The sequence below is a fragment of the Phyllostomus discolor genome, chromosome 5 (assembly GCF_004126475.2).
Source record: "Phyllostomus discolor isolate MPI-MPIP mPhyDis1 chromosome 5, mPhyDis1.pri.v3, whole genome shotgun sequence".
In the NCBI taxonomy this organism is placed as follows: domain Eukaryota; kingdom Metazoa; phylum Chordata; class Mammalia; order Chiroptera; family Phyllostomidae; genus Phyllostomus; species Phyllostomus discolor.
The window spans coordinates 108,246,592-108,270,940 of record NC_040907.2 but is presented as its reverse complement, the minus strand read 5'-3'; the positions used below and the strand labels follow the sequence as shown (position 1 = coordinate 108,270,940).

General features: G+C 41.6%; 1 protein-coding gene across 1 annotated transcript in view; it reads left to right on the top strand.

Moving 5' to 3' along the window:
• The window catches only part of WDFY4 (WDFY family member 4), a 324,491-nt gene that overhangs the window by 125,867 nt on the left and 174,275 nt on the right, over positions 1-24,349 (top strand). The window contains 11 exon segments of the mRNA XM_028512450.2: positions 10-171; positions 777-868; positions 2,613-2,712; positions 4,639-4,844; positions 5,666-5,835; positions 8,196-8,321; positions 15,979-16,143; positions 18,871-19,074; positions 19,753-19,867; positions 21,096-21,256; positions 23,823-24,061. Of these exon segments, the coding sequence (XP_028368251.1) occupies positions 10-171; positions 777-868; positions 2,613-2,712; positions 4,639-4,844; positions 5,666-5,835; positions 8,196-8,321; positions 15,979-16,143; positions 18,871-19,074; positions 19,753-19,867; positions 21,096-21,256; positions 23,823-24,061 (1,740 nt within the window).

Sequence of the window (24,349 nt, the reverse complement as noted above, 5' to 3'; positions counted from 1 at the left end):
GCTCACCAGGGAAGGACCCCGGAATGCTGAAGTTGCTCACCAGGCCCAGCTTATACCCAAGCTCATCTTCCTCTTCAATGAGCCAGGCCTCACCCCCTCCAAGATCCCCACCATCATGGCCATCCTGCACTGTCAGCTGAGAGGCCACTTCAGTATACAGGACTTGCTCAGGTACCACACCAAACTTCCCAGGGGAAAGGGCAGATCCTCTGACTGTTTCATAAGGGAATATAGGCCCAGCTGTCTCCTGACCACACTCAACCCAACATCACTACCCTTCAATGCAATGGCAGGTTCTATTCCTTGGAATTTTCAAGGAGATTTCTGATCAGGGCCAAAAGTTGAAGAAAAGGGTAAATGTGTGAGAGTCCCCAGCAGGGCTGTGTGTTCACTGCTCCCTGGTGTTCAGAAATGCCTCTTGTAACACAAATTCAAGCCTTTCCATAAGCACAGCCATCACCACAGCTGATGATGCAACATGCCTGCCTTTTGCAGACTTCCCAAAAAGCAGTCTCAGCTGGTATGGCATTTAAGCTTGTTCATCATCATCACGATCTCTTCTAGTGATCTGGCAGAGCCAGAGCTAACTGCTCTGGTGAATCCTGGAAGATTTTAGAGGTCTCTGGAAATATTGCATTAAGTGCAGAATAATGTGATTCCCCTTGAACCCTACCTTGAAGCTGCATTTCAGTGGATCTATATAGAAAACCTTCATATGTGTTCAGCAGATGTGACTGAGCCCCATGTTGAATGTATCCTTCTTTCTCTATATTAAGGGTCGCAGTGTTTGTCGTGTATACTCTCAAGCCTTCATCGGTGGATGAGAGGCAGATCTGCATGGATGGAGCCCCAGGCTACTCTGTGCCTGGTGAGAAGACCTTTCCCAGAAGACAGTCTGAGGCAGCAGGATGACCCTCACAGCATGCCTGACAGCTACATATTGTGGGCCATTTTGCAGGGGGAAGAGCTAAGACAAAGGAAGGGGAAGGCATCCATAGCTAAGTTGTTCCCAAATAGTGACTTGTGAGGTCAGGTTTTATGATCAGGGTCACAAACCAAATTAAACTGTATATTCTTTCTTTACAACCTCAAATGGCTTCCAGGATAAAACTCAGTTTTCTGTAGACTGAAAACTCAGTTTTCAATGCCCAGCCCATGCCTATCTTCTTGATTGAATCTTCCCACCCTTGCTCCCCTGGTGAGCCCCAATTTCAGCACTCTGAAGCCCTTGCAGGTCCTAATGTGTAACGATCTGTCCTCTACCCATGCTTTGCACATGCTGTTCCCTCTGAAGGAATACCTACCCTCCCCTATTCCCATTCCCTACCTCATCCCTCTAGATTAGCCATTCCTAGTCCCACCAAGCCATGTTAAGTCACCTCCTCTAGGCTTCGAAAGCCCTTGTACTTACTCCATTGCACAGGTTTGTGATTGGTTTCTTTTTTGAATGTGTCTCTCCCTAACCAGGTAGAATAGCAGCTATGTTGTGTTCCACATTCCCTCTGCTAGGGCTGGTATGAGGGAACAGTTACTGTCCACTTGGTCCTGGGCCCTCCAGATCTGTGCTGTCCAAAATGGGAGCCTCCAAACACATGCAGCCATTTTATTGCAATTAATTGAAATGCAATTAAAAATTCCATTCCTCAGTCTCATTAGCCACATTACAAGTGCTTGATAGCTACAGGAGGCTAGTGGTTACCACATGGACAGGCAGATATAGAACATTTTTATCATTGCAAAAGAGTCTCCTGGATAGCATTACTAAATCTAAATTAGTTCTCTCTTCTCCTTGGAGCAGGACTGAAAAGTAGGAATTCCCATTCCCATTTTGCAGGTGAGGAAATTGAGGCTCAGAGATATTAGGACTTGAATAAGAAATTGAACCAGAATCCAAATAGAGAGGAACCCAACTCCACTTTGTCAAGCTGCTTCATTAGTTCTATTTCTATAGCTTAGTGCCTGTGCCCCGAGTTAATTACAAAACAACTGGCTAACCAAAGGAATGAATGAATGGATAATGGGATAACAGTGAGCTTACTTAGCCAACCCTCCTTATATGGACTCCATTGTGAAACTTTTGTAAAAACATCTATTGGCAGTGTTCACGTGTCCTTCAGGGCTATAATAACATTCAGAAGTAAAGTTTCTTTTTCCACTGGATCTATATACCTCTTGCTTTAACTCAAGCTCTATTTTTATTGCAGCATCAACATGCCAAAGGCTTAGGGTAGAGGCTAGTTGATAGCAGGAACCAATACTGAGTACCATGGTCTTCACACTCTACCCTCAATGCCTGGCATAATACCCAGCAGCTAGTGTATGCTCAAGAAGTGTTGCAGCCTATGATAATTTTAAAAATTCTTCTATTGGAAGATGTATTTTTCTGAAGATAGGGAGATTAAAAATATCTCTAGTTAAAGAGAACTTTAAGAATACTTCCTGATTTTTTTTAAAGCATTGTATTAAAGTCTAGAATTGAATGGCAAAATTTGGAGTTCCACCCATGCCCTAAGTCCTGAATGAAGTGAGCATTTTGTGAATATGATTGCTTACTGAAGAAAATATGTCTCTTTACAACATCCACTCTCAAATCTAAATTTTCTCTTTTGTAGCTGGAAGCCAAACATCTGGAAAGACAATCTGGCTCAGAAACCAGCTGCTGGAGATGCTGCTCAGTGTAATATCTTCCTCTCAACTTCATCTGTCTTCTGAGTAAGTAGCTCCAGGAAGAGTGATTTGGCATGAGGCTGCCTCATACCGGGTGTGGTGTTAAAAACTTTTCTTAATGAAAAGTTTAGCATCTCAGAGTTGGCTTTCTGCAATATGTTTCCTGCTCTAGTCAAAAAGAAAATTATATTCTCTCCACCCAATAAAGCAGACCTTGCCCTAAGATATTCTAGTGAAAATGTTTAATGGACATAGTAGCTGGAAACAGATTTGGTGTAATTACAATAAGCTCCTTTGTCACCACTGCTCTAATATAATTATTATTGTTTCAGCAGTTGTGATAATTACCGATTTTGATGTTCTTTACTTGGCAGACAAATGGTTAGCCTAAATAACATCTATCAAGGCAAAGGCTTGCCCAATTTCTCTGCTATTTACTGTTAGTTACTTAGTTATTTTTCCAAGTCAGAAAAAGAAATATCTGCCTTCAATCAACTTTCAAAACCATGTGTAATCATAAAATTCCATTAATTCTCCCACTGTCTGCTTGACAGCCAACCCTGGAGTCATTTATTTAACAACTATTTGTTGAACACCTACTATGTGCCAGACACTGTTCCTTGATGCAAGAATGTGGTGCTGAGCAAGTCAATCCAGATCCTTGCCCTTGCCAAATTGACATTCTATGGTTTATGTGTATTTGGAGGAGTGGCTGTTATCCCTTAGAAAAACAGCTTTGCAAACTGTGCTTAAAAATTTGCCAGCCCTTAAGTCTTCACCTTACTAGAATCAAAACATGGTAGAACTGGAAAACCTGAAGATGTGCTAGTCTCAACTTTTGTTTTTCATTATTTTTGAAAGGGAATGTAGTATAGTGCTTAAGCACCTGGGCTCAGATGTAAGAACTTCTGGGTTCAAACCCCAGCTCTATTCCAAGGGGAGGTAACTTAAACTCTCAATGCTCTCTTCTACTCATCTATGTGAGAATAAAAGGAGTACTTGCCATAAATGAAAATTAATATGTGGATAGCCTGGAACATGGTGCCCAAGATAATATAAATACTTTGTAAGCTAACTGCTGTCATCATCATCACCATCACCACCACACCACCATCATCGAGAAAAATGACCAGAGTACATTAACAGTTCTGACAAAGTCATCGTCTTCAATTCAGAGGCAGGACTAGAAGACACCACCCACCTCCCTGTCTTCTACTTCCCTCTAGCAAGTCTGTGTTCTCCAGACCCATCATTTTAAAATTCATTTTTGAAAGTGAAAGTAAATCATGTTTTTTTTCCTAAAGTGATAAAGATGCAGAAAGTTTGGACTATTCTGTTTAGATTAGTTTTGACCAGTGTATGGTCAAAAGGGAAGTAAATAACCATTTTGTGTTTTATATGGCTATATTATTGAAATTAGATGGGTGGTTATCAGACACTGTGTGAGTGTATGTATCAGTGGAGTAGGGCTATCAAGGGGCCTGCATGTTTTATAGCAATTGATACATAGTTTCCAATTGTTTTGAAACCTTCTACCAACTTATGCTTCAGCCATTAATAAACAAATTCAGCCCTGGCTGATGTGGCTCAGTGGATTTGTGAACCAAAAGGTTGTTGGTTTGAATCACAGTTAGGGCACATGCCTGGGTTGTGGGCTAGTTAGGGGCATGTGAGAGGCAAGCACAAATTGGTGTTTCTCTCCCTCTTTCTTCCTCCCTTCCCCTCTCTCTAAAAATAAGTAAATAAAATCTTTAAGAAAAATAGACAAACTCATCTATTTTGCAACAATTTTGCTAGCATTTTATTTGCCATTCTTTTAAAATGCAATATGTATTTTGCTGAGTGATATCCAAATGTTAACCTTAGTTTGCCTTTCTGGGATGACAAGTGAGGCTGGTCATTATTCACATTTTCTGAACATTCCATTTGCACATAGAATGGGATAATTCATTGCATTTACTGGCCCCCCAGGATGAAAGAGGAGGTGTTTCTGAGCCTAGGTCCCGACTGGTTTCTGCTGTTCCTGCAAGGCCACCTCCACTCCAGCACCACTGTGCTGGGATTAAAGCTGCTGCTGCACTTTCTGTCAAGCCCTAACCTCCTCACACGATTCAAAGACGGCCTGTATGCAGGATCCTGGGTGGAATGCAGCTCCAAAGGCGTGCACATCATGATGGGTGAGTGTGAGCCTATCTCCAGCAGGCTGGGCACCATCTCCTCAAGGGGGGCATGGGACTTGCCTGTCTTTTCCTCTCTGCTTGGGACCTACAGGACTCCTGTGCAGTAGTATCACCTTGACCCCTGGTTCCCAATCAGCCCAGCCCTCTCTGATTTCCTTTGTAGGATCCCCAAGAGCCTCACTGCTCTCCAGATACTGGGGACTTCCTTCTACTTCTCAAAGGCTCCTTAGCCCTTTCCCTGTTTCTAGGATGTTCTCCCAACCCACAACACCAGCAGGCATCTCTTGGCTGATGTGGATTCACCCTGAAGGTCTCAGTTCAAGTGTCACTTTCTCTAAGAAAGGAGGGTCCCACTTGAATTAGGGTACCTCTATTATATTCTTTTGCCCCTATTATTGTCTTTACAGTGTATTTATAAGCATATAAATATGCTTATTTATTTATAAATATAAGCACATATTTATTTGATATTTAATCACTTCATGCCTGTCCCACTATTGTAGGTACTTGGTGAGGGCCTGGGTTTCTGTACACTTTGGGGGGACATTATGTCCTTGTTGCCTAATACAAAGTTACTTTGTGGACTTCAAGGTTGTAGGCACTAAATATTTCTGTTTGAATGAATGAAAGAGCATGTCAGGAAAAGAGAAAGGAATTATTGTTGAGAATTTTCTTGTGCCCATGTGTATATTTCTACCTAGAATTTCTATGGGATGAGTGGTGGGGCAAGGAATTCCCTTATGTGCCCAATCCTCAGCTTGGCCAGAATCAATTGCAGTTGTTCTCAATTGGATTTTGTGCCCATTCCTGATCAATAGATAACCTGAAGAACCACGTTCCCATGCCTGACCAGAGCCCCTGCCTGATTCCTGGATTCCGTGTTCTGAATGACTTTCTGGCCCACCATGTTCATATTCCGGATGTCTACCTCATCGTGTCCACCTTCTTTCTACAGACGCCACTTACAGAACTGACGGGCGGGACCAAAGTAGGTTCTGGGGGCACCCCAGGGACGGAGAGACACACTTGGTTTTCTGACTCCATATGACTGAATCAGTTCCCTAAGACCCTCCACCCTTACCCTGATCCACTTCTTCCAGAGTCTATTGTCCTGACCCATTTCTTTCCCTAGCAGTCCACACACCTTGGCTGGCTCTTCAAATACCCTTGACTTCCTCCACCTCTGCCTCCCATCACCTTCCCCAGCAGCTTACATTTTTATCAATCCCACTTTTAGATTTTTCTCCTTTTGGGCGCAGCTAGAGAATTCTGTGATGGTGGTGGGTGGTGTAGGGAGGTGCATAGCTGCCATCAAAGACACAGAGCCTTAGTTTAGTCCTTCACTTTAGTAATACCCCTGTTATTCCCCTATATTCTGATATAAACCTTGTATGTGTTGAGTCTTGTTCCCCACATTTGCCCAGCTTCTATACTTGCCTGCCCTTCATGCTGTGATCTTCCTGAGTCACCTCTACAAGGTGTGCTTGGCCACCCTGTGCCTTTAATGATCTTTTTCTCCCACAATCACCTGCCTCAGATGCCACCTCCTACTTAGACCCTCTGGACAGAGGGAACCATCACTCCTTTGTGCCTCAGCATACCTTTGCCTTATGTAGCACAGACACACTTACATATTTGCCTTTCTCTTTAGGTGCTGAACACCTCAAGAATAGAACCACCTTTTACTCACCTTGTTAAGCTCCTGACAAATAGCAGAATCAAAAATTGTTTTGTTTTGTTTTGTTTTGTTTTGTTTTTGGTCTTAATTGAGTTGAGTTAAACTGCACTGAATTGAAATGAGCTGGGGTCATGGTTTGCAAATAGAAGGCTAAAAAGTGCCCTTCCTTTGCACTCATTATATACTTTTTAAAAAGATTTTATTTATTTATCCTTAGAGAGAAGGAAAGGGAGGGAGAAAGAGAGGGAGAGAAACATCAATGCACAATTGGTCACTTTGCACACACTCCTAACTGGGAACCTGGCCTGCAACCCAGGCATGTGCTCTGACCAGGAATTGAACTGGTAACCCTTTGGTTTGCAGTACAATGTACAACCCACTGAGCCACACTGGTCTGGGCTGTTCACTATTATATTTGACAGGTTTAAATCTTGATATATAATTGAAATGTTATAAATTCCACTTCAAAATAAAGTGTTCTGTATGCTGAGCTAAATGCATCAAAATAGTGTATTTTTATTTCTCTGACAATGTGTCTAGGAAACACATATCTGCTGAGTATCAGAACCCATGATAAATATTTAACATATTTTATTTCACTTGATATTATGACAATTCCATGGGGTAGATAACACAATTTTTATTTCACAGAGAGAGAAACTAAACTGCCAAGAGGCTGAAGAGCATGTTTTTTTTTTCAGGATTTTTTTTACATTTTTTTGTATTGTTGTTTAAGTACAGTTGTCTCCATTTCCCACCCCCACTCCCCCGTGACCCCAGCCACCTCCACTTCTCACCCTTGATCCTACCCCTTTTTGGTTTTGTCCATATGTCCATCATAGATGTGCCTGAAAACCCTTCCCCCTTTTACCCCCATTATCCTCTCCCACCTCCCCTCTGGTTACTGTCAGTTTGTTCTTAATTTCAATGTTTCTGGTTATATTTTGCTTGCTTGTTTGTTTTGTTGATTAGGTTCCACTTACAGGTAAGATCATATGGTATTTGTCTGACCTGGCAATTTCACTGCTGGGATTATATCCTAAGAATGCTGAAACACCAATTCAAAAGAACCTATGCACCCCAATATTCATAGCAGTACAATTTACAATAGCTAAGTGCTGGAAGCAACCTAAATGCCTATCAGTAAATGAGTGGATTAAAAAATGATGGTACATTTACGCAATGAAATACTATGCAGCAGAAAGAAAGAAGGAGTTTCTACCCTTTGCGACACCATGGATGGATCTGGTGAAGAGCATGATTAAATTCATCTTTTAAATAGGCAAAATTGGATCATCCTGCTTGTCAACCAGTGCTCTGTCCACTACAGTGTGAACTTTCCCTGAAGTGAATTTGTCATGTTTCTATCATGTCATTCACAAAGATTCATTAAAGTTGATTGTGACAGTATTTTTGATGTCAGACTAAAAGGACTACACTCAACCCAAGTTTTTAGTGGGGCCTCCAGTGCCTTCCTGGAGGTGTGTATTTCCCTTATGCACCAAGTGGGCTAAAATTCCCCATATCAGCCAGCCAGCCAAGGTGTTAATGTGCTGTTCTGCCTTTCCCAATGGGGCCCTTTGGGGAACTCAACATCCTGGCTGAAAAAGCAGCCATCCTGGTGTGTTGCCAGGTGCAGGCATCATTGCAACCCTGGCTTCCTCTTTCAGGACAGCCTGGATGCTGCACTGCAGTGGATTCTGCAGAAGCACCACACAGAGGAAGTCCTTCGGTCTGGGCTGTGCGCTGAGGGTGCCCTGCTGCTCCTGCAGATGCTGAAGGCCACAATGAGCCAGGTGAGTCCCATTCTCCAATGCCATGATGAAGGTCAGACACATCTGGAAGGGTCACCTTGACTTTTCCCAGTAGTTTCCAAGTAATACCAGTAATTAGCAAGTGTTATTTAGAATCCTTGATAAAAGAAGCAAGGTGGGTTCCTGGTGATAACTTAGGTGCACAAAAGGAAAAACCAGCCTAAATGTTTCCAGTGCCATTTATCCACTCTTGCCAAGACTTCTGGATCAAAAGGCAGTTCCTTCATTAGTTTTCTTGTGGAAATTCCATACTGTTTTCCACAGTGGCTGCACCAGTTTGCATTCCCACCAACAGTGCACTAGGATTTCTTCTTTCTTTCTTTCTTTCTTTCTTTCTTTCTTTCTTCTTTCTTTCTTTCTTTCTTTCTTTCTTTCTTTCTTTCTTTCTTTCTTTCTTTCTTTCTTTCTTTCTTTCTTTTCTTTTCCTTCCTTCTTCCTTCCTTCCTTCCTTCCTTCCTTTCTTTCTCTTCCTTCCTTCCTTCCTTCCTTCCTTCCTTCCTTCCTTCCTTCCTCCTCCCTCCCTCCCTCCCTCCCTCCCTCCCTCCCTTCCCTTCCTTCCTTCCTTCCTTCCTTCTCCTTCCTTCCTTCCTTCCTTTCTTGTTGTTACTGAAGTTGCTACTGTTTTTTTTATTGTTGTTCAGATACAGTTGTCCCCATTCCCCGCTCCATTGCTCTCCCCTGCCTCATCTGACCCCAGCTCCCAAAGACTATCCCCTTCCCATTGTCCTTGTCCATAGGTCCTTTGTATGTGTTCCCCTTCTTTCCCCTGTTATCCCTGTCACCCTCCCCTTGGGTCCCTGTCCATTGTTCTTTATTTCCATGTCTCTGGTTCTTTTTTGCTAATTTGTTTGTTTTGTTGATTAGGTTCCTTTTATAGGTAAGATCATATGGTACTAGTCTTTCACTGTCTGGCTTATTTCACTTAGCATAGTACTCTCCAGTTCCATCTATGCTGTTGTGAAGAGTAGGAGTTCCTTCTTTCTTTATGCTGTGTAATACTCCATTCATAAATGTACCAGTTTTTTTGATCTACTCATTTAGTGATGGACATTTAAACTCTTTCTAGAATGTGGCTATTGCAAATAATGCTGTTATGAACATTTGGGTAAATAGGTTCTTCTGAATTGGTGATTCAGGATTTTTATGGTATAATGTTAACAGTGGAATCGCTGGACCAAAAGGCAGTTCCCTCTTTAGTTTTTTGTGGGAATTTCATACTGTTTTCCACAGTGACTGCACCAGTCTGCATTCCCACCAACAGTGCACTAGGGTTCCCTTTTCTCCACATCCTCACCAGCACTTATTGTTTGTTGATTTGCTACTGATGGCCATTCTGACCTGTGTGAAGTGGTATCTTATTGTGGTTTTAATTTGCATTCTCTGATGGCTAATGATATTGAGCATGCTTTTATAGGTGTCTAGGCCCTCTGTATGCCCTCCTTGGAAAAGTGTCTGTTCATGTCCTTCAACCATTTTTTAATTGGATTGTTTGTCTTCCTGGTGTGAAGCCCCATGAGTTCTTTATATATTTTGAAGATCAAACCCTTGTCTGAGGTATCATTGGCAAATATATTTTCCCATACAGTTGGTTCCTTTCTTATTTTGCTGATGTTGTCTTCACCTGTGCAGAAGCTTTTTAATTTTATGTAGTCTCATTTGTTTATTCTTTCCTTTATATCACTTGCCCAAGGGGACATATGGGTAAAAATAATTCTGTGTGCCATATCTGAAATTTTCCTCCCTATGTTCTCCTATAGGACTTTTGTGGTGTCATGATTTATACTTAAGTCTTTTATCCATCTTGAGTTTATTTTTCTGTGTGGTGTAAGCTGGTGGTCAAATAATTTTTTGCGTGTAGCTGTCCACATCTCCTAATACCATTTGTTGAAGAGGCTGTTTTTATTCCATTTTATGCCCATGCCCCCTTTGTCAAATATTAATTGACCTTATTTTCATTTGCTTAATCATTTGACTTTCATCACTGGGAGATTTATGTGTTCAGTCAAAGGGAACATTTTTAAGTAACTACTTTAGGTCAAGTTTTGGGACCCTGTTGATAGGGAAATAGGGCCTCTTCTCTCAGGGAGCTCACCTTGGCCAGGGCAGGTGGGCCACACATGTAGTGAGGCTTGTATTAGAGAAGATGGATGTCTACCCGATATAGACATGACATAGAAAGACTTCATGGAGATCCCTCAATTAAAGTCATCCAAGTCCACCATAGGTGGGTAGAGAGGTTGTTTTTGACATGAAGGCAAATGACTTTAAAAGACTTTATATTTAAGAAGATGGTAAATCCATAGTTTTTATATTATTTAAATTCTTCCTGTAAAACATCTTGGGACTAATTTTTTTCCATTATTGCCTTTTTTAGGCTTTTAAATGTCTCTTTGACCTAGTTTAGGTAACATTTTAAAAAATCTCCCCATTTATTGAATACACACATTTGATCTCTTTTTTATTATTTTATTGTTGTTCAATTACAGTTTCCCCCCACTGCTGCCCCTACCCTCCTCTCTCCCTTGCTTCCCTCTCCCCCTTGGTTTTGTACATGTGTCCTTTGTAGTAGTTCTTGAAAAACCTTCCCCCTATTAACCCCTCCCCCCTCCCCTCTGGTTATTGTCAGATTGTTCTTACTTTTCAGTGTCTCTGGTTATATTTGCTTGCTTTTTTCTTTTGTTGATTACGTTCCATTTAAAGATGAGATCATATGGTATTTATCCCTCACTGCCTGGCTTATTTCACTTAGTATAATGCTCTCCAGTTTTATCCATGCTGTCCCAAAGGGTAGGAGCTCATTCTTTTTTTCTGCTGTGTAATATTACATTGTGTAAATGTACCATACTTTTTTGATCCATTCATTTACTGATGGGCATGTAGGTTGCTTCCAGCACTTGGCTATTGTAAATTGTGCTGCTATGAACATTGGGGCGCATAGGTTCTTTTGGATTGGTGTTTCAGGGTTCTTAGGGTATGATCCCAGCAGTGGAATTGCCATGTCAAAAGGCAGTTCCATTTTTAGTTTTCTGAGGAAATTCCATATTGTTTTCTACAATGATTGTACCAGTCTGCATCCCCCCCAACAGTGCACTAATGTTCCCTTTTCTCCACATCCTCGCCAGCAGTTGTTTGTTGCTTTGTTTATGATGGCCATTGTGACCGGTGTGAAGTGGCATCTCATTGTGGTTTTAATTTGCATCTCTGTGATGGCTAGTGATGCTGAGCATCTTTTCATATATCTCTGAGTAGTCTGTATGTCCTCCTTGGAGAAGTATCTGTTCGAGTCTTTTGCCCATTTTTTAATTGGGTTTTTTGTCTCCCTGAAGTGGAGTCACGTGAGCTCTTTATATATTTTGGAAATCAAACCCTTGTCCGAGGTATCATTGGCAAATATGTTTTCCCACATCGTTGGTTTTCTTTTCATTTTAATGCTGTTTTCTTTAGCCATGCCGAAGCTTTTTATTTTGATGAGGTCCCATTTTGTTTACTTTCTCCTTTATGTCCCTTGCTTTAGGGAACATATTGGTGAAGATGTTGCTGCATGGGATGTCTGAGAATTTCCTGCCAATGTTTTTCTCTAGGACTTTTATAGTGTCACGACTTATATTTAAGTGTTTTACCCACCTTAAATTTATTTTTGTTATGGGGTAAGTTGGTGATCAAGTTTCACTTTTTTCCATGTAGCTGTTCAGCTCTTACAACACCATTTGTTGAAGAGGCTATTTGTACTCTATTTTACTCTTCTTCTCCCTTTGTCAAATATTAATTGACCATAGAAACTTGGGTTTATTTCTGGGCTCTCTGTTCTGTTCCATTGGTCTATGTGTCTGTTCTTATACCACTACCAGGCTGTTTTGATGACAGTGGCCTTCTATACAGTTTGATTGATATCAGGTACTGTGATCCCTCCTACTTTGTCCTTCTTTCTCAAAATTGCTGCAGCTCTTCAGGGTCATTTATGGTTCCATATAAATTTCTGAAATGTTGGCTCTATATCTGTGAAATATGTCATTGGTATTTTAATAGGGATTGCATTGAATCTATAAATTGCTATGGGTAGTATGAACATTTTGATGATGTTAATTCTTCTAATCCATGAACATGTTACATGCTTCTATCTGTGTTTCCCTTGATTTCTTTCCTCAGTGTTATATAGTTTTCTGAGTACTTTTTAAAATTATTTAATTTTTGTGTGATTATTTTTTCTTTATAATTCTTAATTTATAAGCTTATATTCTCTCTTTGCCCCACCACTCCCATTATTTAAGAAGCTCAGGACCTGCAGCTTTATTGAAAGAACCACCTTAGGATACATTTATCATTTTCCTGATATTTTTTTTCTGGCTAGTTCTAAGATTTTGACATTTGGCACCTTTGTTTTCTTTTTGTTTTGTTTTGCCTTCTAGAGTTTCTGTGATTGCAGTTTTAAAGACTTCTTGATTTATATTTTACAATGTCCATGTGCTTGAACTTTTTGTTTCTTTTATTGTTGTTAACCATTTCAGTTTTGTTTTGTCCTAGTCAGAGCATGTGAACTGTACACTTCATATCTTTGAGGAACTTATTCATTGTTCCCTTATAGACCTAATGTTGAAATTAATTTTGGGATACCTGAAAAATTATATGTTTTTCTGTTTACAGGATAAGAAGTTTCTTACCTTTCTAACAAATTAATGTTACTTTTTAAAAAGCAAAAGGAATAACATGAACATATTTAAAATAAAGAAAATATATAGTATGCTGAAAGAAATAAAAATAAAACTAAACATTTACATTATAATGTCAAACATAAAATGGTGAACTGGTATATTACAGATGGGACTCTCAGATTGGTCAATAAACAAGGCCCAATCTTCTGATATCTAACAAACATAATAAAAGCAAAGTCACCCAAAGGTTGTATGGGTTCAATGAAGATATGTGTCATAAAAGTATAGTCTATTATGTGCAGTAAACCAGTGTCAAAATATAAAAATAAAAACTGGAAGGATAAGAGAGAAAGACCAGAAAGTTAATTGTAGCAAATAACTCTAAGGTACCTTTCTCAAACCATTTATTTTCTTTTATTTGTCTTATATTATATTATTATTTCCTCAGAACTTACTTGGTTTGATGTTTTTCCCTTGCCCAGTGGTAACTAACCTACCACAGATTAATTTGCTTATTTGTGAACTTGATATAAATTGAATCGTGCAGTATGTAATCTATCACATCTGGCTTCTTTCACTCATCCTTATATTTGTGGAGTTCATTCATAATGTATGTGTCAGTAATTCATTTTTGTTTTATTGAGTAGCATTTTATTGTGATAACTTATCACAATTTATTGAACTATTCTTGGTTGTTTCCATTTGGAAATATTACAAATAAAGCTGCTTTGTACATATTTTTGGCTAGGGATACATATTTTTTTGTTAGAAAGAAATATGCCCAGGAGTGAAATTGTGGGTCACTAGTTATACACATGACTTGCTTTAGTAGATATAACCAGATGTTTCTTCAAAGTGAAGTGTCAACTTATGCTCTCACAAGCTTTTAGTCTAGTTGGGAGGTTCTAATTTCTCCAAGTTCTTTCCAATATATTTGCGTTGTTGATCTCATAGATGTTAGTCATTTCACTGCGTTCAACAGTCCTTTGAATCAGACAACATTATCTCCATTGTACAAATGTAGAAACTGTAGCTATGGAGGTTAGCTCCCTTAGGCAAGTTTATGGAGCAAGGGCATGGTGGATGTACCTAGGTCCAGCCATCAGCATTACATTTTTGATCACCATCACGCTTAAAAACTTTCAGGGGGTTCTGGTTGCTCAGTATATGAAATTCAAGTTTCTCCTCCAAAAGTCCAAGTCCTGTCTATCTGATCTTGTCTACCAGCTTTTTCTGTATTTACCCTGTGCTAGTCACTATGAAAATAAGGCCAAAGGATTAAAATGTCTCATTCAGTCCTCACAATAACCAAATGAAATAGGTCATATTACAATCCTTGTTTTACAGAGTTGGGCTGGAGGTGTGGGGAGATTAAGAAATTGTTTCAACCTTCTGAGGGATACACAGTCACTAAGAGGCAGATTCAGGGTTCAAATCAGACAGAGTAACTCCAAAAAACATTCTCTGAACTCCAACCTCTGGTATTCCCCCTGAAATCTAATCTTGTGCTGTAGCACCTGGTAGATAAGTCAGAATCAGTTTCTCTCTGCCTGCTTGCTCAGCCCATACCAAACCCTTGCAGGATACAGTGTAAAATCTGCTTCCTAGCTGTTCCATGTACAAGGCCTTTCTTTCAGTAATAGGCTTGAGTATTCTAGTATGAGACTCAGTTCCAGGAACTCAGCATCTGCTTAGTAAACAGGACATCTGGCTCAGGAATATGGGACCGGGACTTGAAGCAGACTGGTGGGGAAATGAGGAAGCCATGGATGGGAGTGGCTGAGTACTGTATTTTGCCATGTATGGTGCACATTATTTTTTGCCCAAAAGTTTTAGGGAAGAATAAGGGTGCACATTATACATGGGTAGTAACTGAAATACCTTGTATCTATTCTCGTGTTTTGTAATTATTTGTTACATAAAATTTCTTATACCATAATATATTAAAAAATAAATGTTAAAATTACTTTATAATACAAAAATAGGTATCTAAATATAAATAAAAAGTTAATTAAAAATTTAAACAACAAATATTTTCCCTGAAAGTTTGGGTCAAAAACATGGGTACTCATTATACACAGCAAAATACAATAGTTGGCCAAAGGAAGACCTGACATCCACTCATAGGGGTAGTCGGAGCACCACTCCATCTGGTTCTTGGTGTGGCTATGCAAGGTGGTCCAATTTTCAAGTTCCAGGCTGTCTATCAGATAGAGCAGGACCTCAGACAGCAGCTGGATGTATTGAGGCTATAGTCAATCTCCAGAGAGAGTGACTTAGCACAGCTAATTAAGAGAGCTGAGCTCCAGGGGGATACTACTGTGCAGCCAGGATGGAAACTCAGCCATGTGACTGAGACTAGGTTTTGGTATGGGGATGGACATGTGCCCAGGTCCCCTCAGGGTACTGGATATCAGCTACATACATGATCCACTCCAGATCCCTAGCTGGAATGGATGGGGTTCCTCAAGTTCTGAGAGGCCTGGACATATATAAGCCAAGGCAAGGTCTAGAGATGGGAGTAAAAGCACTGGGCCGTGAAAGGCTGAAGTTGACCCTGATTTGCAAGTTCCTTGGGCAAAAAGGCCACATCAAATCATATAGAGGCAATATGAGAATATGGGAAAGATAGGTATACTTTATAGCCATACTGCTTGGACTCAGTCAACTCCTGGATCTTCTCCTTACCTACTAGGTGACCTTTGGCAAGCTATTTAACCTATCTATGCCTTTGGTGCCCCACCTCTAAAATAAAGATAAACATAGGACCTACCTCAGAGGATTGTTATGAGGTGGAAAGAGGAGTATGTGTGAAGCCTGTAGAACAATGCCTATGTGCATGAAACCCTTCTGCAGCTGAAGACCAGTATCCCAAGCCAATCCACAATCTTAGAGGTCTTGCAATGAAATGCCTGGGGAACAGTAACAGAAAACAGGTCTTCTTCCTAGATTTCAAATCCTCTGGTTTCCCTCTCATAATGTGTTTTCAGCCCTTGACAGGGAGTGGAGATGGTGCCTGGGAGCAAACCTTCCCAGCCAGTGTGCTGCAGTTCCTCACCCTTGTGCACAGCACCTACCCACAGGATCCAGCTTGGCGGGCACCAGAGTTCCTCCAGACCTTGGCTGCCATCACCTTCCCCCTGCAAACCCATAAGGTAGGACATGCCACAACCTTGCCCCAATGAAACAGGGGCAAGTGGTATCATTCTTCAAGAGCGAAGGGCAAAATTCCTCTCTGTCAGACCCTCCCATCTCCAATTATGATACATTTTGAGGCAACTTGACTGAAACAGTAAGTAAAAACTTGAGTAATTTTTCTTTCTCAGCTGAGATGCAGCTTGAGGTCATTTTTAACCCAGATTCAGTAATTTTTTGAGTTCTTGGTAATCTTGGTAATTTGATGGCAGATCAAGTCCAACTCTATATGGAATATTCTCCCACTGATAATGTGAAACAAATTCCCAACAAATTTCATCCCAGGATGCCTGTGGCTGTGACCCAGACTAAGGTGGGTAGGTGGGTAGGGGGCAGGGAGCTGGAATAATGACTTGCTCTGCTTTTTATTCTCAGGACCCTAGTCTTGTTTATAGGCCATGACTCAGGACTCCTTGAAGTCAGCGGTGGCTGGGAGAGCAGAGGGACCAATTGGGTCTGGAGGGCAAGGTGCGAGTGTGGAGTAGAAAAGGGGCTACAGGAAGAGATATGAGTGAGTTTGAGACTGAAAGCCATTCCCAGCAGGTTAAGTGGACTCAGTGAGTGTGAAGAACCAAATCTGTCTGGTAAACCTATGCATCGCCCCTGCTTGGTAACATAGGAAACTGAGACCAAGACAGGAAACATGAGCTAGTGATACCTATCTGCAAATCTGCAATTGCAGTTAAAGGAACATGCTAAAAGACAAAGAATGGTAAGGAGAGAGGTTAGAAATGAGGCCAAGCACAGCACAGGATCCATCATTATCTGCTAAATGACCAAATGAATGGATGATGTACTCTTTCAGCTAATCTTTCCTATAAGTGTATGTGTGGTGACAGCCTCCATCTACTGAATGCCTACAGCAGACCTGAGCCTAGTGCTTCATGTCACTGTAATTGGCATCCTGCACAGGTCATGTGTGTTAGTCGGGGAAAGGGAGACTGACAGCAGTGAGTGGCACTGACCAGTATCCTCTGGGTTTAGTGGGAGCCTAAGCTGTATCTTACAAAATGGTTCAGAGAGTAAAATACACCCAGGTTTATGTGATTAATAAGTGACAGAGCCAAGATTTAAACCTCACCCATCCCTTCCCATAGACCCCTCTCTACCCCTAACACTCACCCTAAGATCCATATCCTTTCTATCACCATCAGTTTAAAATAAAATCAAATGGCCAAGTAAAATTTAAGAGTGCCATAATTTGTTTTAATGAAAAGACTAAGTATAAAGACTAGAAGATTTGTAAAAAGATGAAATGGTCTATTGGGCTAATATTAACTAAAGAAACACACTAGAAAAGTAAGACTAAGGAAAAGGATACACCAGAGGGGCTGGGAGATGGCATCCCCCACACAGAGGCCAGGCAGGGAGGAAGGACAATCCCACAGGCTCACCTCTACCATCCCTCTAAGCAGGACCTCTGGAGGTGGCCAGAACCCTGAAGTCCTGACATTTTTAGCCTAGATCCCCACCTTAGCCCCTGCGCAGTGGGCCAGGCTCATTGCTTGCTGAGTAGGGGTTCCAGCTGGCTGCCCAAAGGCAACAGGAATACCCTGACCCAGGTCTCTTCCTCTCCCTGCTCAACACTTCCTGCCTGGGGGAGGGCCGGGACCAATGTCACCTCCCAGATAAACTCATATGAGCCAGGCACTGCCTTGGGGCCCCTGGATCCAGTTCCATAGCACTTATCACCACACCTCCTTGCCTTGTCCCAATTTCAAGTCAGCTCCAAAAGACTTTCATTGTACCGAAATGTGACAGATCATCTTCATGCAGAAATCTGCTGGCCAGAAGGCTTTGGTTTGCTGTGAATTTATATGGCATCTTTCCAGTCAAGGCCACAAAGAGCTAATTAATGCAGTCACCACCTCCCTAGGGGTCATTAAATTCATTTTATGGCTTAATTAAGAACAGCTGCATGAATTTTATGAATGAGCAAAGGGAAGTGCCAACCAATGAATGTCCATGGACATTTCACTGGCTGGGAGTTAGGAGTCCCTGGCCATATGTCCTTGGGCATATCATTCAGCCTCCCAGCATCTCTGTAATTTTCTGGATGTACCTGGGCTAATGATGCTGCCTCATTTATCTATGTATATTTCTACAAATATAAAAATAAGAATGTGAAAGCCAAAGTGCTTCAGGGACTTGGATGCCAAGACTTGCTGAAGTCCTAGCTCCTCTTTTCACTTGAGGATCCTACTTGTCACAATCAGCAAAGAGCCTGGGAGGTAGTAAATGTGAGGGTTCCTCCAGAAGGCAGGAACCAGCTTTCTTGACCATATACCAGGGCCAGGCACTGTGGCATGCACTGTCCTTGCATTTGTTCTCACACATCTCTGTGATGTGCCTTTCTGTATCTTCATTTGACGGATGAGGGCTGTAGCTCTGAGGAGGAAACAACTTACCCAGGTCATATTCTAGGCTTCTCTGCTGAGTGCCACAGGCTCCTATTGCTTCATGCTCAGATTCTTTCCATGACTTCCATCTACCTTGGGTTCAGGGACCATAACAGGTACCCTTATGAGTCATGAGACTCTGAGCAAGTTACCTACTTTGATGGACCCTCAATTCCTTTACATGTTAATAGCTTTAATCAGAATCTCATCCATGCACACTTCAGCAGTAAATAGGAGTGTACTTTGAGGCCATGCAGACCACTTACTCAGGGTTCTCTTGACTTTGAGGGGGTCACAACCGAGTCTGCCCAGAATGCCAGCAGTCCTGGGACTGAGGCTGAAGGCGACAGCATTGCAGAGGGTCTGCAGATGTCTGACAAGTCACATCCCACACGGAAACAGCTAAGGGTGTTTCTGCAGCTACTGTTGAGGGAGCTCTTGATTGCTGCTCCCAGCACCAAGCAGTGTTTGCCTCTGGAGGTGCTTTTGGAGGTGAGTGCACAGGGGCTGCTAGGCCATCTGCTGCCAGAGGTCATGGGCTCTGCAAGGGTGTGGTATGTTCAGAGAGACCTCAGGACTGATCTCTTGTGAGAACCAGCTCATAGTCTAGAACATCTGGGACTTTAGTGATGTGGTGGGACAGTGTGCTCCAGGAACCACAAGCCATGGCAGAGCAGGGAGCATACCAGCAGTGAGTAGAGACGAATGAGGGCAGGTCTTAGCCAGGTTCCTAGAAGCAGAACTTGATACAGGGATTGTAGAGAAGTGATTTATTAAAGGCTGTGTTCTCAGGGGAGGCAGAGAAGGGGTGCAAAGAAGATGAGGTAGAAGGTAGCCAGAAAATGATCTCAGCCACAGCCTGACACCAAGGGAAGCACAGGTATGCTACCTACATACCAGAGTTGGCCCCACCTTTAGGCACCTGCCAGGCAGTCATTGTCTGTGGGCCACCCCCTACTTGTCTTGCCCAGGAAGTGGGCATCACTTCCAGATAAAGCAACTTGGTCAGCAGAAGGCAATGCTTTGGAGAAGGGGCAGGCATGAGCTGTTGGCAGCCCACACTCCCAGCAGCTATGGTATCAGCCTACAGGCCAGGTAAGGGGACCCAGTAGGCACTGAGTGGACATGATAGTCATGTGGCTAGTGTTTGAATTCTGGGTGTGCTTCCAGGCTTCTCCAGATAATGCTACCAGTCAACAGAAGCAAGAATTTCAGTCTGAGATCCTGCTCTCTGCCATGGAAATATTTCATGTGATGAGTGGAAGTGACATGTCCATGTTCAGAGGTGAGTGGAAAACACTCACTTTTCACTGTTATCACACAGAGCCACTGACAGCTGAGCAGAAAAGCCAACATGCCCACCAGCCATGGACCTCAGTTTCCTAGGGGATGCTTGGGTCTTAGTGCTGCAGGATGCTCTGGGGGCCTTGGGAAGATGCTCTCAACAAATCTGCAGTAGGAGGTCACTGGCCCTGCCTAGAGGCCCCAGGGAAGGCATGCTTGCTTCTTTCCATGACACCCCTGCTATCATTGGGCCACTTGGAGACAGAAAGTCCTTCTGCCCTCTCAGCAAACACCAGTTCTCCTCTATCTTCAGTAGAATTGTGTCCTCTTCCCATGAGGTAATTCAAGATGTCATCTAGAAGTCAGCATTCTTATGCTCAGCATCTTATTCTTTTACCTATGCCTGGGCACAACAAATGTTTCTTAAACAAATGAACCTGGATGAAGATGTTGCCATTGCCCCTAAGTTTGGACTAATGTTTCATTCAGAAGACTTAGTTCCAGGGCAGCTGTACCTTCCTAACAAGATTAAACAAAGTCCTTCCTGTGGTTTCTGAGCCATGAAATTCTTAGTGACATGACTCATCTTACAGACTCCTCCTTGCCCCACAATGTAGAAACCCTGGCTATTGGACTATGTGAAATGTGGTAGAGCAGAGCAGTAGAAAGTGTGAGCTTGAAAGTCCCAGATCTGATCTTGGCTCTGTCACTGGGTAGTGGTATAACTCTAGACAGGTGCCTGAATCTGGAAATGACAACTATAGTGGCTAACTCAGAAGGTTGTTAATAGGATTAACTGAGATCAAAGCATCCTTGCCTGGGACAGATAATCCACATTACAGCTTCATCCTCTGTCTGACATAGCAGCAGGGCCTCAGGTCACCATGACAGTCTTCCTACTTATTTTATGCCTAAATTTTCCTCCGCCCTCATTTCAAATGGCTACTGGAAGAATTAGTGCCCCACATTGGCTTCCTCTCTACTTGGTTTATATCACTGACTAGACTGTTCAAGGTCAATTTATTTTGACTACATGGGTCTTCATCGGGCACCTGTGTGTTAAGACCTTATCTTCAGAGCAATGGGGAATACAGTGGGCTACAATGGGATAAAAAGAGGTGAGTGGAAGGTAGTTGGTTACCAAGAGGGACTGGAGACTGTTGTGGAAAGAAGGCCATTCAGACTCTGATGATTTCTCAAACTCAGTCTGTCTCCTCAATCCACCTTAGGCAATAAAGAGCCTCAGCCAAACACAGAAGCTGCTGCTGCTGCTTCTTCACTCATGAACATCTCCCATTTCACCCAGAAGCTGGTAGAGAAGCTGTATAGTGGGATGTTCTCAGCAGACCCCAGACACATCCTTCTCTTCATCACAGAACACATCATGGTGGTAAGAACCCCAGGCTGGCAATGATGGTATGGAAAGTTCTGCTGACTGACCAAATGTCTGTATGACATGCTGCTGGCTATGCAGTTTGTTTAGATTGACCAGCTGTCCTTCTTGGAAACAGGATCTGAGGTGGGTGGGCAAAAAGAGGAAGATCTTTATGGCCTAGGCAATACCTGGTGGCTGTTGAGTACCCTGCAGAGCACTCACCTCAAACCACCTGAGATCCACCTCAGTGGTTGGGAGCCATGGTACCCTATGCCAGCACTTGAACTTTGTCTCCTTCTAGACTCTGAAAATTTCTTTTCAGTTTTTATTGTGATTGTTGTTTTAATCTTAATTGTTGTTATTCTTCATCAACAAAGAAAGGGCCAAAAAGGTCTTTATCCCCAAAAGATCTATTTCATTTTCTTCTTTAGTGTTCACCACCATTTGTCATGTTTGGGATAGCCCTATTATTCTTGCATGTGCTTTCTCTCTTCAGACAGATCCACAGACAAAACACACAGATGGCCATGCCTATAGATACATCCTTAGGTATAAGAGTATATACATGTATACAGAGTCTTTATTGTACATGTATATACACACACAATCATACAATCTCAAAATTCTAGAGTCAAACTATTTTTTTTCCTGCTCCTTGTCAGCCATTTTATTCTGGAAACCTTTTCTATCAAGCGGCCATTTTTTCTTTTCTCGAAACTTCCCTGTGTGAGGAGTTTACTATGGGACAAGGTGGTCCCAGCCATTGGGACACCTGTGATTGTCAGAGAACGCTTTCTCTTACTCAGTGGAACTCTGCCTCCAACAACTCTTGCAAGCTTCTCTTGGTGTGTCTTCTTCAGCGGAACACAGGCGAACCACTGTGCTTCCTCTTTATGTTTCGTAGGGAGAGTGACATGAGCACTACAAACACCCTTCTGTCTGTGGAGTTACTATAGACCCCAGGACAATTCCTAGGGTGATAGTCTGCCTGAAACACAGTCCCAGGCAAGCCCCAAAATAATGTAGTCAGAGGCTTTCAAGAAAAACTTTAAGGGGACATAAATATCCCTTGTCATCTCTAAGAAGATTAAACTCAGATTCCTGGGAAGCTGTATTGAGAATGAAAGTAGCTGTGGAGCTCCTGATTTCATTCAGGCTACTGTCACAGAATGCCATGGACTGGGGACCTTACCAACAAACATTTACTTTTCATTGTGCTGGAGGCTGGGAAGTCCAAGATCAATATACTGACAGATCTAGTGTCTGGTGAGGGCTCTCTTCCTGGTTTTCAGATGACCATCTTCTTACTGTATCTTCATATTATGGAGAAGGAGGAAAAAGTCTCTCTCTAGTCTCTTCTTATCCTTTTAGAAATCCCATCATGAGGGCTCTCTCCCCATGACCTAATCACTTCCCAAAGACCCCATAACCAAATACCATTGCATCGAGTATTAGAATTTCAACATATGAAATTTGGGATAGAACACATACATTAAGCCATCACAAATTATAATGGTCAAAGCAAAAACTCAGAGCTAATACTAAAAAGTGGGTGCCTGCTGGGCCTTATGTGCCTTCAGGGGAGCCAGGCCCAAGGACTCTCAGTTCTATCCACATTTGCCATCCTTCTCTCCTGTTTATGACTCATAACTCCTAACCTCAGTTTGAAAGATATGACCAATCTGAGGAGCAGGAGAAGACAGTGATAAAAAACAAACCCCAAATTACAGCAGACTTAAATAAAATTAACTTCATTAGTATAACTACTTGCAGTATCCATAAAATTCTGAGAGCAATCTATAACTAATAAATGACCTTTCTATTAGATTAAAAAAATTGCATGTAATTATTGTTCTGTGGATTCTTTTTGATGAAGCCAAATAAATAGATTAGTGTTAGGGCTACAAGTCAGGACTTTTTTACTTCCCCATCTAAGTTTCTCATGTGCTAAAATTCATTGGGCTCCTGTCTCCCTTAGATGCTATGGTGGTTAAGGGCATGGTTCAGATGTCTGGTGTTGGTTCAACCCTTGCTGACCAGTGAACTTCTTTGGCCCTTATCCTTTTTATCTCTAAAGTGGGACAACCTTAGTGTTTATTTCATCATGTTGTTAGGATGCTTAACTGAGACAATATATATAATTTAATGCAAAAATGCTTAGTATGTACCTGTAATATAAAAATTCTGTGCTTGATAACTAATATGTACAGTTAGGGACATATTTTTTAATTAGACATTATTAATAGCATGTTCTTATACACTGAAGGTCAACCATTTTACCTATATATCAGAAATCTCTGGTTCCCCTGTCTATTTTCTATAATATGACTGTGGTGAATTTAAATTTTTTTCCACTAATTTTTAGTAAATCCAACAATTTTAATTACTGTTATTGATCATTCACTTAAATAGAAGTTCAAAGGTAGAGAAAATAGTCCTATTTGAATTTTAGATCATGCCACTTTTTGAAATACAGAAAAGGCTGAGATCGTATCATCTTCACAGTTAACTAGGTCAGTTCTAAAATCATAAAGTGTTCACAAATATGTTTTTGTATGTGTGTGTTTACTTTATGACACAGGTCATCGAAAATGCCTCTTCACAAAGGGACACTGTCATCAGTGCTTTATACAGCAGTTTAAATAAAGTCATTCTTTATTGCCTCTCCAAGCCCCAGCAGTCTCTCTCTGAATGCCTCAGCCTTCTCAGCATTCTGGAATTCCTGCAGGAACACTGGGACATTATCTTTGCCACCTACAACTCCAACTCCAGCTTCTTACTGTGTATCATGCATTGTCTGTTTCTGCTTAGTGCGAGGAGGTAAGAGCTATCCACTTTTCTGTTTTCTTGCCCACCAGTAGTCAATGCAGAACAGAGCATTCAGAGGGACACTTGATTGAAGTCAATATAAATGATAAAATCCTTTTTTAGACTGGTTTTCCAAATTACGTACAATGTTTGATAATATGGTAGGTCTTCCTCAACCATGTCCATATGACTGAGCATCTAGAATAATCATAAAATAATAATTTACCCAATTTTCACAATTCTCAGTTAAAATTCCTCATTGAATTAATTTTAGGGGTAGAAAACTTCAACTTTAAATAT